Below are 14,300 nucleotides of genomic sequence, written 5' to 3'. Positions count from 1 at the left end.
GTCCATGGTACTGCTCATGTCTACAGGCGACAGTTACCACTTTCCATCAGGTGGGCCGTCAGCTTGTTTGCCATTCTAAGTTGTATAAAAAAATGGTTAATCGTAAATACCAAATGGAAATTCAATAATAATATTAATGAAACTGAACAATTTGGCGCGAAAATAATTGTCAAAATTTGGAATTATACTTTCAACCTTTCATACCAAATGTATCTTTGTAATGAGCTATATAGAATGAAATACAGCTGAATATGTCGAATTTGTTTTTTAGGCAAAATTGTTGAGTTTTATAAATACTATCACAGGATTTAAGCTTAGTAAACGTATCTTTTACGACTAACTCTGTATATATGTGTCCATTTAAATAAACACTTTTTTGCCTATGAAAATAAATTAGGTATTTAGTCTAGACTACCATACCATACTTATTTATGAAAGATCTGCGGCGATTTAAAGATAGGTCAGGGCGTCTCTATTATATAAACGAGTCATGCATGGAAATGGTCTGACTCAATTTTGCTTGATTCGTGTCACCGCAATCCAATGAAACCCTTGCCATCCTTTTGACTATGAAATGTTGCGGCAAATTTTGTCGACTTATGCAAATCCCATTAACTGTTGGATTTCACTGAAGTCACATAAAGAAATATTACAATGAGAATAAGTACATATAAGATTTCACCAGAGGAAGACTTTGTACTAAAGTCGATTGCTTGGGTATCTTTATCCCATTCGTGCTTCTACCGTGAAGCAGTTGTGTTTGCATGGCTGTGTTTCGGTTTGAAGGGTGGGATATGGGGTGAATTTACAGGGTACAGAGAAATAACACCTGAATTCTCAGGAATGGCAAAGCATGGGGGGTATCATGGGCGAAACAGTATACTCTGTTATGTCTATGGTACTGGTCATGTACATAGGCGACGGTTAACACTTTCCATCAGGTGGGCCGTCAGCTTGTTTGCCATTGTAAGTCGTATAAATAGATATACAATATTTTTTCCAACTATTATTTTAAATGGGTGTGTTTTTACTAAAATTTATCTATATTTAATTTTATTAAGAAAACAATTAATTAAACACATATGTATTAATCTAAGTATTATTAGATTTACATAAAATATTTTTGTACATTGTTTTATGAAACAACTATTGTTTTTTTTTGATCATATTTCAGTGGAATAATTTAATAAAATTTTAACAATAACTACCGTATGGCTTGGCACATTCGCCCCTCGGGCAATGAAGATATCCTGGTACGTTAGTACTTTCATACGGGACTTTTCCTATGAAGTTTCCACTGAAAATGAAAAAGTTTTTTCTTTATTTACTCGGAAATAACGCGTGATAACGCATCGATTTTCATATTTATATAAACTTAGAAAATATGTATTAGAAACGATTCTGTAGTTTCAGTAAGTTTAGAATATGAGTAATATTTAATTTATTTATTCGAAACAGTGTTTTTCCATATGTGAGTCGCGACCCCTAAGGAGGTCAACTACCCCAGAAAAAAAAACAAAGTTATAAAGATAGTATCTATTACACTTAATTCTATTTTTATTCGAAACCTAATTATGCAAATGCATTAAAACGTTGTATGGATTGAAGTATTCAGTCCTTACAACATCTTTGTAACATTATAAAATACATAAAAAAAGCGAAGGGTCGGGGGTCGCGAAATATTTTTTTATACTAGGGGGGGGGGGGGTCGTGACATGAAAAAGGTTGAAAAATATTGATTTAAAGTTACCGACCATATAAGAAAAATTGGAAAGGCTGAAACTGGAATAGTGCTATAGTGAACCAGTGTCATAGCCTTAAAGTAACTTATTAGTGCTTATTAATTATTTTATTAATATTAATACTATACATATGTATAGTCGAGAATTCGAGTAAAATACACGTAAACCAATCCGGGTATTCTTATAGTCTTTGTTTTTCTTTTGTTATATTTCCATCGTATATAAAACATAAAAGTGTTTAAAAAAGTACTACGGTACGTTATCTGTATAAAATTACTTACGTAGGTCCATAGTCACAAACAAATAATGTTAATGTCCAGTCATTTTCTTTCCTTTGCGAGATACCACAACCTAAATGAGTGGAGTTCGCCCACGCCATCTGAAATTCATGAACTTGTGATAAATATTGCCATAGATAAAATATTTTATGTACAAAGTATATACAAAAAGGACTTGGAGATCTTGTAAGAAAACAGAACACAGATGTGCCGGATTCGTACTGTAAATAATACTATTATAAGTTTGAGAAAATTTGTTGAAACATGAAACTTTAGATAGATAAATGATTAAGAACACTAAATTTATTATTCCAAAAATACTTCCAGAGTTAAAATAACTTATTTTTTATTTTCAAGTTACTTCAAAAGTGAAAAGAATATTAATTCGATTGTATTGTTTTAATGTTCGTTACCTGCTCTGTTAGTTATAAATAGATTTGAAAAAATCTTTTTTATCTGAAAGTTTTTCATTATTGACGCCAGAGGTAGTAGAATTTTATGCAAGTGTTGAAATAAGAAGAATATGTCTTCCAAATATACCCCACTTATTCCTCTTTCATCATAATTATATCAGCTTTTACCATTGCTGAACATAAGTTTCCCTCTTGGGGTATTTTGCCAGTAGTTGCCACAGTTGGCAGGCGGATTGGCAATCACAGTCAGGGCCGTCAGCTTGTTTTAAGAAAAAAGTTCTAAGTTTTATAAAAAAAGACTGAAGATATTTTAAGAGGGACGATACTGCCCATCCCTCACAATCTCTTAGTCGCCTCTCACACCTCTCATGTTTTTCTGTACCGGTAATTCGGTCATGGAATTCATTTCCTACCTATTGAGGTAGGAAATGAATAGTCAGTTCGCTCCATATTTTGCTACCTTCAAAATCTCAGTGAAGTTCCACTGTCTGTCTTATTAGGTAATCTTTTCCTTTTTTTCCTTTTCGTCTTCTTTTTTTCTATTGGATGTCTAGTATTAAATTTACGAAGATACAACTTAAATGAGGTAATGTTTATGTCCAGTTGAGTTGATGATAACAATATAAAATATGATACAGATGATGATAATAATATATTATTATTTTTTATATCTTACCTGAGTGTAATGACCAATGGGATTCAACGTGTTCAGAGAGAATGGAGTGAATCCGTAATTTTTATATTCGTTAAACCACGAGTCCAGGGCTTGCTCAATATTTGGTGTCACTGTAGTATTTATGTTAGAGTAGTATTTTGCCATGTAAATATTTTCACCGACTAAACTCCACCTATTAGAACCTTAAGCAAAAAATATATGGGAATAAAAGTTCATAAATAAGTTCATGGATTAAAAGTACTCGATGAAAGAAAATGTCACAAGAAAACATTACGAAGCAATGTCTTTTCACGATATTTTCTTTAAGAGAGCACTTTAAATCCTTAAGTTTTATTCAGAGGTTTATTTCATTAGGCGCCATAAGAAAAACGATGCTGACATGATGTTATTATATTAATGACTATAAAATTTATACTTGATAATACTAAGTATTATTTATTAATTTATTCGTTTACTAATACGATAGCGATAATTATACTAATACTGACAAATATATATAAAATACTTAAAAGTATTTTAAATGGAAAAGACCATAAATAATGGCCTTATTGCATCGCTAAAGTTTTTTCAGACAACTGTTAATTAGATTGAAGATGATCGAAAAGAGTAGATGGCTCTTGAGTGTAAATAAAAAGTGCAAAGTAGGTAAATAACGATAAACTTAAGTTTTATATTAATTTAAACTAAAGTATGAAAGCGAAAAAGAGATAGAGACATATTTATGTAGAATGAACTGCAATGCGAATTTTTACCCCGTGATTTTTCCGAACATGTTTGTTATATTTACGCATTTGAATAACCAGGTTCATTATCATTATAAAGATATTCATGACTTTTTTTTCACAAGGGAATACAACAATTTTCAATGTCATTTATAATAGATTGATATTCACTTTTTTTCACAAGGGAATACAACAATTTTCAATGTCATTTATAATAGATTGATATAGGTACATAGTTTAATAAAACTGTTATAATTAGAATAATATTATGCGAAGAAATTGATATTGTAATTGGACGCAAAGTAGGTAAGCATTAACAAGTAATACGATCCAATAAAATCTCGTTTAGATACCAATCCGAATAAATAAATTTTGTTACAAATATTTCTTTTAGAAAAATGATCCGAAATGTATCAACGCGATTATTTTTAGATATTTAAGCGAAGTGTCTTCAATCCTCAATGGATATTATTGAAATATAATAGGAATGCAAATGTTTATAATATCTTTTGCTCAAGATCGTAAATTACTGTACAAATAAGGAGTAAATATATTAATGACATTTTTACAAATATCTACCTATATATTTTAAACCGATATTAGGACGTTGTTTACTCCATCACTCTTGAACGGCTGAATTTATTTGAATTAAATTTGATACATTTACATTATATATATTTTAGATATTTTTTTATAAATTCTCACAGGCAAAACTGTAGAGAAAATATTTGTATTTATTTTTATACAACTTAGAATGGCAAACAGCTGACGAAAAGTACAACCTGAAAAGTAAGACCTACCTGATGAAAAGTAGTAACCATTGCCTATAGACATGAGCAGTACCATGGACATAACAAAATATTATTACTCTTTCGCCCATGATAACCCTCATGTGTTGGCATTCATGAGGACACAAGTGTTATTCTTCTGTACCCTGTAAATTCACTGCCATATCCCACACTTTAAACCGAAACACAGCTATGCAAACACAACTGCTTCACAGTAGAAACATGAATGGAACAGAGGTGCTCAAGCAAACGATTTTTGTACAGTCTCTCTCTGGTAATATTACTGAATGTATAGTTAATATTACCTAAAGCTCTATTTGGATTGTGTGATAATTTTCCATTGTCGGCCCATTTTGCTGCTTTATCTGCGAGCTCTTCATCCCAAATCTGAAAGAAGAATTTTAACATAACCAATTAAGTTGACCATTTTATGTTCTATTTTATATTCTTTGCTTTATTTTCTCGTTTCTGAGAGAGACTTGGCATCAAGTTATTTTTGAGCAATACAATTCACTCAGACAAAACACAAGAAAATGTACTGTTATATATGAAATTATTCATAGAAACATAATTGTATTATGTGAAAATATTCATAGAGTTCATAAAATATAAAAGGTTTATAATTTGACTTTATAGACTGTCTATTTATAGTAAAATTTAGATGAAGCTATGCACTTGTGCATGAAAAGATTTTTAAATAGTTTGAAAAAGGTTTTGTTTATAGGTATTTGTTGCTTATACAATAATATTAATTTCTTGTTCTTAATAACAATTTCTACATCAATATTCAACAGATTTTAAAACTTCGTTTTACATTCTACAGATTTAACTGCAAAATTTATCACGATTGGAGTAGTATTTATTAATACTTAAGTTATAATTTCATTTATTCTTCTGTATCAAAAATAAAGAGTATTAAATAAATGAGCACTACTAGTAGTAAACAGACTACGAAAGTATAAACATTGCTGAGAAAATATATATATAGAAAAACTTCAATTTAATATACTTGCCATATATCGCATGTTAGAGGCTGGAGGCTGTCCAGGGACTGCTCCCGTGGCAACTAGCTGTCGTCGTAAATTGTGGCCGTCCACAAAATGTCGGATTTGGTCACAACGTAAGGATACTCCTAATAAACACGTACACATCGACATAAAGAGATATCAATATAGTCTCTGAATACTTTGGCATTACTGTCAAATATTTTATATCTATTATTATTAAAATAGTCAAAAATTACTTTCAACTATTTTGTTTCCAATCATATAATAATATTCGTATTAAATTAAAGGTCACAGTTCGTGAAATCTTAGTTAATATAATTTGGGATAAATAAATGAACACTATCACTTGATTTATATCAAAATAAAATATCTTTTATTGGTAGGGTGATGCTTAGTATTAACTTGAAAAGCAATGATTGTTATTTTTATTTTTACATAACTTACATATATGTTAGCTGTAATGACTAAAACACATCAAAAAATAATTGACAATATTTCTAAAAAATTTACAAATAATGCAAATATTTTAGTGAAGCGATCTTTAAATAATCAATAACTAATGTTAATCAAAATTTACTTACAATACTTAGAATATATCGGCCGTAAAAACACATAAATAACAATATATTATATAGTCACTTACTTTCAGCATTAAAGTAATTAATTAAAAGCACGATTAACACAAGAAATCTATATAAAATCGACATAACGGTAGTTAACATGAAAGTTTTACAGGTAATAATGCACAGGTGTTGAAGACATGAAACTTGAATATTAGCAGTGTTTTATTTTTTAATGTTTGCCCATATAAAACCATTTGTATAAACATTTTTATGGTAAGTTCTAGTAGATATGTAACAGCATTTATATAACGATAAGTAGAACAAAACAATATTATCAAAGAATCTCGGTCTAATTTGAAAATAGGTGATGCAACTGTTCTCTAAAATATTACAAATTTACAAATATAAACAAAAACGAACATATTCAGTTTGTCTGTATTGAGATATATATATAAAGTCTATTTGATTTATAATCCGTCACAATTTTTTAATCTAAAAGCTAAGACTATATGTATATAGATAATATTCAGGGGTTAGGAACATCTATACTTATAATAAATCTGTAGAGACGTCAATTCTGTACATGAAATATATTTCCAAAATAACTATCGGGTGATTAGTGATTAGTGATCGATACTGATGCCAAAAATGCAATCAGTAAAATTTTTGTCTGTCTGTATATTCGTTATAGAAACAAAAACTACTCGACAGGTTTTAACGAAACTTGGTACAATTATTATTCATACTCCTATACAGGTTATAGTATATTTTTCATTACGCTACAATCAATAGGAGCAGAGCAGTGAAGGGAAATGTTGGGAAAACGGGAGAAGTTACTCTATTTTTAAGCTTCCGTCGCGTGTGCAGCCTTAATGGCCACTTTTTAAAATGTAAAAATATCCATCCGTGCGACGCCGGGACGGGCCGCTAGTTTAAAATATTTCAGGGGACTTCAACTATCGGCTCCTCTTTTATCAAACAGAATGTACAGTAGGCGGACTAAATGCTAATAGCGTTCTGTACCTATCAAACCTTTAGGATGTACTCGTATATTGAAAAACCTATATTATATGTAAATAAATTCTAAAATATGTTAAAAGCGAATTAATAACAAAAATACTTCGAAATTCATAATGTCAACAAAGTCACAAACAGTAGACTCGTAGTTTGCTTGTGGTTTTGAAAGTTTAGAAAGTTGTTAGTGTAATTATTTGTGAACAGCTCAGCTCACAAACGATTGTACGGAGGACTAGAAATTCAATAGTCAAATGTACTGTCATTTATCTATTGTTATTAAGCTGACGTTCTACACCTAGCTAGCATAACGTTTACATAATAATTATACAGACCAGGTGTTGTTTTTAAACTTGTCTTCTTGAATCAATGAGTAAATGATCTAGTTTCTACTATAATAACGCTTTTTAATTGGTCTTGTATAAATTTTGTTTGAAGAGTTAATAATAATAAAGTAATAATAAACAAGGATATTAATACTTCAAATCATTTATGAAGAAGTCACAAAAGCAAATTGTTTTTAAGGACGTCAAAGAGAATCAGAGGAAATTCAAAATTCTCTCAGTATCAAGTTTTGTATTTTCATATATTCTGTTTGTTTATATTTACAGTATGTAGGCGTGTAAATTATTACAACCGACATTCTTCCCACATGTTCAACACTGCAGTTTAATGGTATTTGTAACTCGTAATTTGTATCTGTTTTGGAAGAGGTGAAATGTAAGTATGCTAGCAAACTAGCGTTCCTCCTGAATAGTAGATGTGGAGTATGTCCAGTAGATATATTGCATAAGGAACCCGATAATATGTATTCCAGGGCGCCACTCTGCCAGTTTTTTCACGAAAAAGAAAGAAGTGAATAGTCAGCGTCAACTTGATTGGCATTTCTTATAGAACAGTTTAATATTACAGCATTGGTAAATGTAGTGATATGATATATGAATAGAACGATATTCATAGTAATTTTTTAATATTATATCTATTTTGAGGCTACTTCCAAAAGAAGGAGGTTCTCAATTGGTTTAATTATTTTTCTAAATTATAACATTCAAAGTAATGCATTTATGGAATATCTCATTATTCATTGATCCTTCCTGTGTTCCTACTTTTTATGGAATAAATGTAACAAGTAGTTAAAGGCTTCAGATACCGTTTTCCAGCAGATTACCTAGCAGCTTCTTTACCATTTTCAATCCTATTTTTACTAATATTATAAATGTAAAATTGAGTATGTTTATTGGCGATTTAAGGGCTCAACCAATCATCACGAAATCTGGTATACGTGTACTTAGTGGGGTAGAGTACAATATAGCCTACGTGTTTCAAGTTGATCAATACCAAAAAAATAAAAAATTACAAGTTTGACGATTTAGCTGTATTTTGACACCAGAGTAGTGTCAGTGGCAAATGTATTTACACAGCGGAAGTTCTCGGTCGACAGGAAGCAGCCGAGGAAGCGCCCGCCGGAATCGTATGCCCACATCCGCACACTTCGCTGCACTTTGGTCTCACGTGCAATATATACTTGAATTCATCTCGAAACATCTACACTATTTACCTACTTGGTGATAGTAAAATAAATTAAGTACTGTATTAGTAAGTTTTTTTTTTTACAGTGATAGTGATTTTCACTTATTTTATATACAAATTCAAGTAGAATCGAAGTCAATAATTTATTTACATAATAACATTATAAAATTTCTACTAAAAATGATTTTAACTAGTGTGTGATGACTTATGGTATTGAAATGTAACCGTTAGTTTACTGCTGATTATTAGAAAATGCCTCAATTTATTCACCGAGCTATGGAAAAGGCCATGGTCGAATTTTCATAGTTTATGAAAATCTGGAATATGAATATCCACAGAAGAACTAAAGTGATTGACATAGACTGCAGTTTTTTTTTATACAATTTAGAATGGCAAATAAGCTGACGGCCCACCTGATGGAAAGTGGTAACCGTCGCCTATAGACATGAGCAGTACCATGGACATAACAGAGTATACAGTTTCGCCCATAATACCCCCATGCGTTGCCATTCCTGAGGATTCAGGTGTTATTCCTCTGTACTCTGTAAATTCATGCCATGTCCCACCCTTCAAACCGAAACGCAGCCATGCAAACATAACTGCTTCACGGTTGTAACACGAATGGGACAGAGGTACCCAAGCAAACGACTTTTGTACAAAGTCTCCCTCAATGAGCATATTTATAATAATCAATAATGTATAGATAAGAAAGAAAGTGGTGACCTCATGCAGGCAAGCGTTGTGTGAAACGATCCGCCCCGCGATGGAGTGTTGTCGCAGGAAGTCAGTGGACGCAAGTGTCGTGGGATCGTAATTTCTGGCGAAATATGACGAAGATTTATATTCAGCAGTTGACGATAAATGGGTTGTAATAATGATAATGTCTGCAAGTAATTTCACTCATTTATCGCACATAATTATAATATGTTGTTAGAATGAGTTTACTCATGGTCCTAAGTTACACATTATTATGTCACTAAGTATAATGTCTCAATATTTTGACATTTTGACAAATAAATGAATAAATGAGTACTGTTATTTAATTTAATCAACACAGCAAGATGTTACTTCATTTAAATAGGAACGGATTGAAATTATGAAGAAATCTGTATTAACTACTGTTTCAAAATTAAAAATAAATCTAAGTTAGAACTATTGAAATACTTTCCACTGTTACAATATGACCATGCAGTCATCAAAATTCCCTTTGGAATCGAGTCTCGTTATCGTCGTTTGTGTTTGTTCACACAGTATTGATAGATTGTGGGCTTTTGCTCTCGCTCGATACCTGTATATCAAATGATTACATCTTAATTATTCTTATACATTAACACAGTATATAAGTAATATGATATTGCTATATTAGGTACCTAAACCTAATGAAATGAGTATGACACATTAAATCTTATTACATGTTCTTGGTTTCTCTATGCCATAGATATACGGCTGTAACGCACTCGGGAGAAGAAAAGAAAACAGGTCAGAATTATGTGTTTATTTTATACGTATCTAACCATCCTTACTAATATTATAAATCTGAAAGTTTTTGTATTTGTAACCTTATAACGTTTTAACGGCTTAACAAATTACTATTATATAAAATTGGGTATACACGTACATATATGGCATAGAGAAGTTTATAGTCTGTTTTTTATTTTGTTCAGTGAAAATATCCGGAACACGCGGACGCAGTCGCAATTGAATCACTAGCTTTTACTAGTGACTTTATATAGTAATTAATTAACATATGCCTGACTAAATTAAGAAATGACATGTTTAGGTAAATAGGTAATTTAACTTATTTATTATTATTTATTTATTACGAGTATCAACAGGGGAAATTATATCACTAGAACATAATTATTAGACTTTTTACACTTAGAAAATATATTTCTGGAGACGTAATTAAGTAACAGGTTACGTTTTAATTAGAAGATGGTACTTTAATCGATGAGAATAATGGCTTCACTGAAAATGAAATCAAGAAAACAAGATCGACTTTTTCCTAGAACTCATTTAAATTGTAAATTTTGGCTTCCATTCATTTCCTTCGCAATCTACTTTTTTGTTTTGTCATTATATTTAAATGTTAAATTCAATTTATAATCAATTCTTACTTAAATCAATTTAAATCAATCAATCGAAATTGGTTTCGTGCTTGACAATTTCTTTTTTAAAACATACTACCACTCGTTGTCAGTATTATCTTTACAATCTTCGGTATCTATCTAGCCAAAAAACATAAATAAGCTAGTAGGCCGGTGTATGTAATTGTATTTGGATTTGCATAAATACATAAAATTATATATATATATATATATATATCTTTATTTCATTCATAAATATGTATTAAACCAAAAACTTATATTATTATATCATAATATAATTGGGTATATAATAGAGTTTAAATAAAATCCATTCCGCCATTTACGCAACACTGAATAACAAATGTCTTTACCAACTATATTTATATGATTAAATTATATATATATATATATATATATATACATACTCAAGGCTTTTTGGGTAGTATAAATTGGAGTTGTATCCCTAAGTTATTTACAATTTTTTCTAGGGCTCGCTAGGGCGTCATCTACGGGAAAAAATGGCAAGTTAGTATTGTAAGTATTGTAAAAATTACCTCCTTATAGTTAATTGGTACTTATAGAAGATGAGGAGCTTCATTTAATTCTAACGAGGTGTGGTTAGTGATGAGTGGGTGCGAGATTACACCCACCGGGGGTCATAGCTTTACGTCCGTCAAAATGGCCACTGTTTAGTATTTTCAATGGTACTATTAAATGCATACCTAAACATTAAAACTTAATGTTCCCATTTAGGTAAATGTATGAGTATTATTTTTTAAACAAAACAAAGACGCAACAAACAAGGGGTAAAATTTTAATTAAATAAAAAGTAGATGTTAATAAATTTCATACGAACAATGTCATGGCGCGCATCATTCAGTTAGATAATAATTAAGCCTCTCTTATGACTACAATTAACTTAATGACCAATTTGATGCCATGATTATAGTATCCATCCATTTATAATAATTCATTAAGGTCCTAATACAGGGCATGGGGTTTTATCTCAAATGAGATGTGGATATATGAGTAATCACTATCTCTTCACTGTGAATGTGTGAAAAATGTGTGTATGTTTGGTATAGAATTTTATTCCCAATGATTATCGTATTTCAAAGGTACAACATAGGACCAAAATATTATAATATATTTTCTATAATTATATATAATTGAAAATATATTTAGTGGTTTAAATTTATACTACTTATAACAACAAATATATAACAATTGATAAAATAAATGAAGCGTGTTACATTACGAACCAGGAGTCTACCTACCTACATTTTAGGCATGAAGATAAATTGACTCTGTAAAAACTTTTATTTTCTCAGACCGAGCAGAAGCTTCGTAACAGCTTGCATTTATTTTGTAAAAGATTTAAGAGGGTGTATCTGTATTGTATGTACCTTTTAATATTCTCCGATCTCTATGGTGGGCATAGACATATTTAATATGATAAATAACTCGCGTGGACCTTTATGAAAGTGTACGATGCGATAATATTAAATGATAATAGGTTGAAAGAAGCCTCGTAAATGATAATGTATTCGTTGGTGACCTCAATAAAAGTTTCATTTATATAGCCTCAAATAAAATTAGCGGACTTCTCTTGACGAAATATATTGTTTTATATATTATAATGTATTTTAATAGTTGTGATTATAGCCAGTTGGTAAAACTTCATATACATATTAATATTATTAAAAAAAAACTTGTACTCTATCACAGAAAAGGTTTTACAGATACATCTGATCAGTTTCGGCGTTTAGGGCATGTTTAAAAGTTAATTTTTATACTAGGTTTTTCCTGATGGTTGTTAATTAATAGAAATTAATGGGTATATGAATATAGTGGAAAAATGTATACCAAAATATTAGGTAGTTTTTTTTTAAAAAAAAAAAACCTTTTCCACAATATAAGTGTTGTCTCATTATTGAGTATTTTTTGTTTGTGTGTATATTAATTTATATTTTTTTTGTTCAAACAAAACAAAATAATGACGGCACGTAGATAATTATGATTGTGCTGACAATTTGGTTACTAGATATATTGATATTATAAATGCGAAAATAAGTTTTTTTTTTTTGTTATTTATTTTTATTATGTCTTAGCGTTTTAACAGTACGATCAATCATTATGAAATTACTATACACGTAGTATTTGAGATGAGGTTACTACTTATCCTAGTAAGTCAACAGACAATGGAGATACTATATGCTACAAACATATTAGATATTCTTGAATTAAGCATAGTTTATTGTAAATTAAGCTAACGTTCTTGTATAATTTCATGCTGTAATCCTTAGAGAATACTTGGCAGGAAGCTCAGTCCATCCTTATACGTACAATTATCATACTCATAATAGGTACCTGCTTCCGTAGTGCAGTGGCAAGGACATTGCATTGGTTTAACGAGTTGATCGACCGAGATCTCGGTTGAGCTCAGAATTTTTTTGTTTGGTTGCTCATAACAACAGGATTTCCTGTCTTAAGGTCCAAACGTATAATTTGATTGCATGGCACTTAAAAAATTAAAATATTGATTATGAGTATAAGTATATTCAGTAGCACTCAATGTCTTTTGATGCATTCTTTACGAATGTAAATAACAGATTTTGTTATAAATGGAATGGCTTCGTAATAAAAGCCGACATTCCCATTTGCTACATGCATGTAGACGTAATGGATGTAGTGCGGTTCCTCACCATCATCCATTCAGCGAGGGGATTAGAATTAAAGGGGGAGGGCTCTGTCGTCGCTTCAACCTTATGGGATTAAGAGACCGGCTGCGAGTTTTGTTGAGTGTGTTTAATTATTTCTGGAAACAGAGTGCCCAACTTTCCTTGTATGGATAAATATGAACTGCCTGAAATATAAGAATGATTTAACTCCTATATTTTTAGCATTAGTCATATAACATATAAACACGCACTGCAAATGCTGTGTTTGTACTCAATAGTAACAAGACTAATTATCCTATTTATTTATTTTTGCAAAAACTACCTATGTAATAAAAGTCTGAGTTATCGTCTCAGTAGGTCTACCATGAAATGATTTCCGAAATTTCGGGGACGAACGAAACAGAAATTTGATGTTAAAATTACATAATACATGCCGTTTAAAATTATTAAAAATGTTAAAACATCGTTCCTCTGGAGTATTAGGATAGGCGTTATTATGAATTTTATAATAATATTATGAAATTTTAAGCTCCATTTACTGGCTCGATTTCAGTACGAACAAAAACACGAAATTGAGCCCGAAAATTCGGAATTTCATTTCATGGTAGACCACCAGATCTCTATAGGTCTATAGGTTAATAAGTCAATCCTGTATTTACTAAAGTAATTATTTTTTCAATCACATTATGATAATCGAGATTGGAACAGATATGTGTATTAGAGATATGACAATAATATATTTTAGTTTAAAATCCAGGAGATTTATTGTAAACGCTTACTTTGTATAAAAATTTGTGAA

General features: G+C 30.5%; 1 protein-coding gene across 2 annotated transcripts; it reads right to left on the bottom strand.

Annotated features, from left to right (window-relative positions):
* Positions 1–1,068: 1,068 nt before the first annotated feature.
* On the bottom strand, positions 1,069–6,411 carry LOC113515613 (GLIPR1-like protein 1). 2 transcript variants are annotated; one of them, XM_052893305.1, is made up of 6 exons: positions 6,208–6,411; positions 5,633–5,751; positions 4,925–5,006; positions 3,110–3,291; positions 2,024–2,121; positions 1,069–1,297 (listed from the first exon to the last, which is right to left on the bottom strand). In XM_052893305.1, exons 2-6 carry the CDS (start codon positions 5,642–5,644, stop codon positions 1,195–1,197), a joined length of 477 nt encoding a protein of 158 aa, XP_052749265.1. In that variant the 5' UTR covers positions 5,645–5,751; positions 6,208–6,411; the 3' UTR covers positions 1,069–1,194. The 2 variants fall into 2 exon arrangements, with proteins under 2 accessions (XP_052749265.1, XP_052749264.1); XM_052893304.1 differs by having other exon boundaries at positions 6,270–6,409.
* Between the last annotated feature and the right edge of the window lie 7,889 nt (positions 6,412–14,300).

This window comes from Galleria mellonella, unplaced genomic scaffold, assembly GCF_026898425.1.
Source record: "Galleria mellonella isolate WM207_F2 unplaced genomic scaffold, CSIRO_AGI_GalMel_v1 utg173, whole genome shotgun sequence".
NCBI lineage: Eukaryota > Metazoa > Arthropoda > Insecta > Lepidoptera > Pyralidae > Galleria > Galleria mellonella.
This window is presented reverse-complemented; position numbering and strand designations above follow the sequence as displayed.

Bases quoted from the DNA above. Each gene is read 5' to 3' on its own strand.
- LOC113515613 (XM_052893304.1), bottom strand. From the start codon at position 6,348: ATGTTAACTACCGTTATGTCGATTTTATATAGATTTCTTGTGTTAATC. The intron at 5,007-5,632 runs GCAAGTATATTA...TTCTTCTTTCAG, and splicing joins CCTCTAACATGCGATATATG to ATTTGGGATGAAGAGCTCGC. The intron at 2,122-3,109 runs GTAAGATATAAA...CATGAATTTCAG, and splicing joins CCATTGGTCATTACACTCAG to ATGGCGTGGGCGAACTCCAC.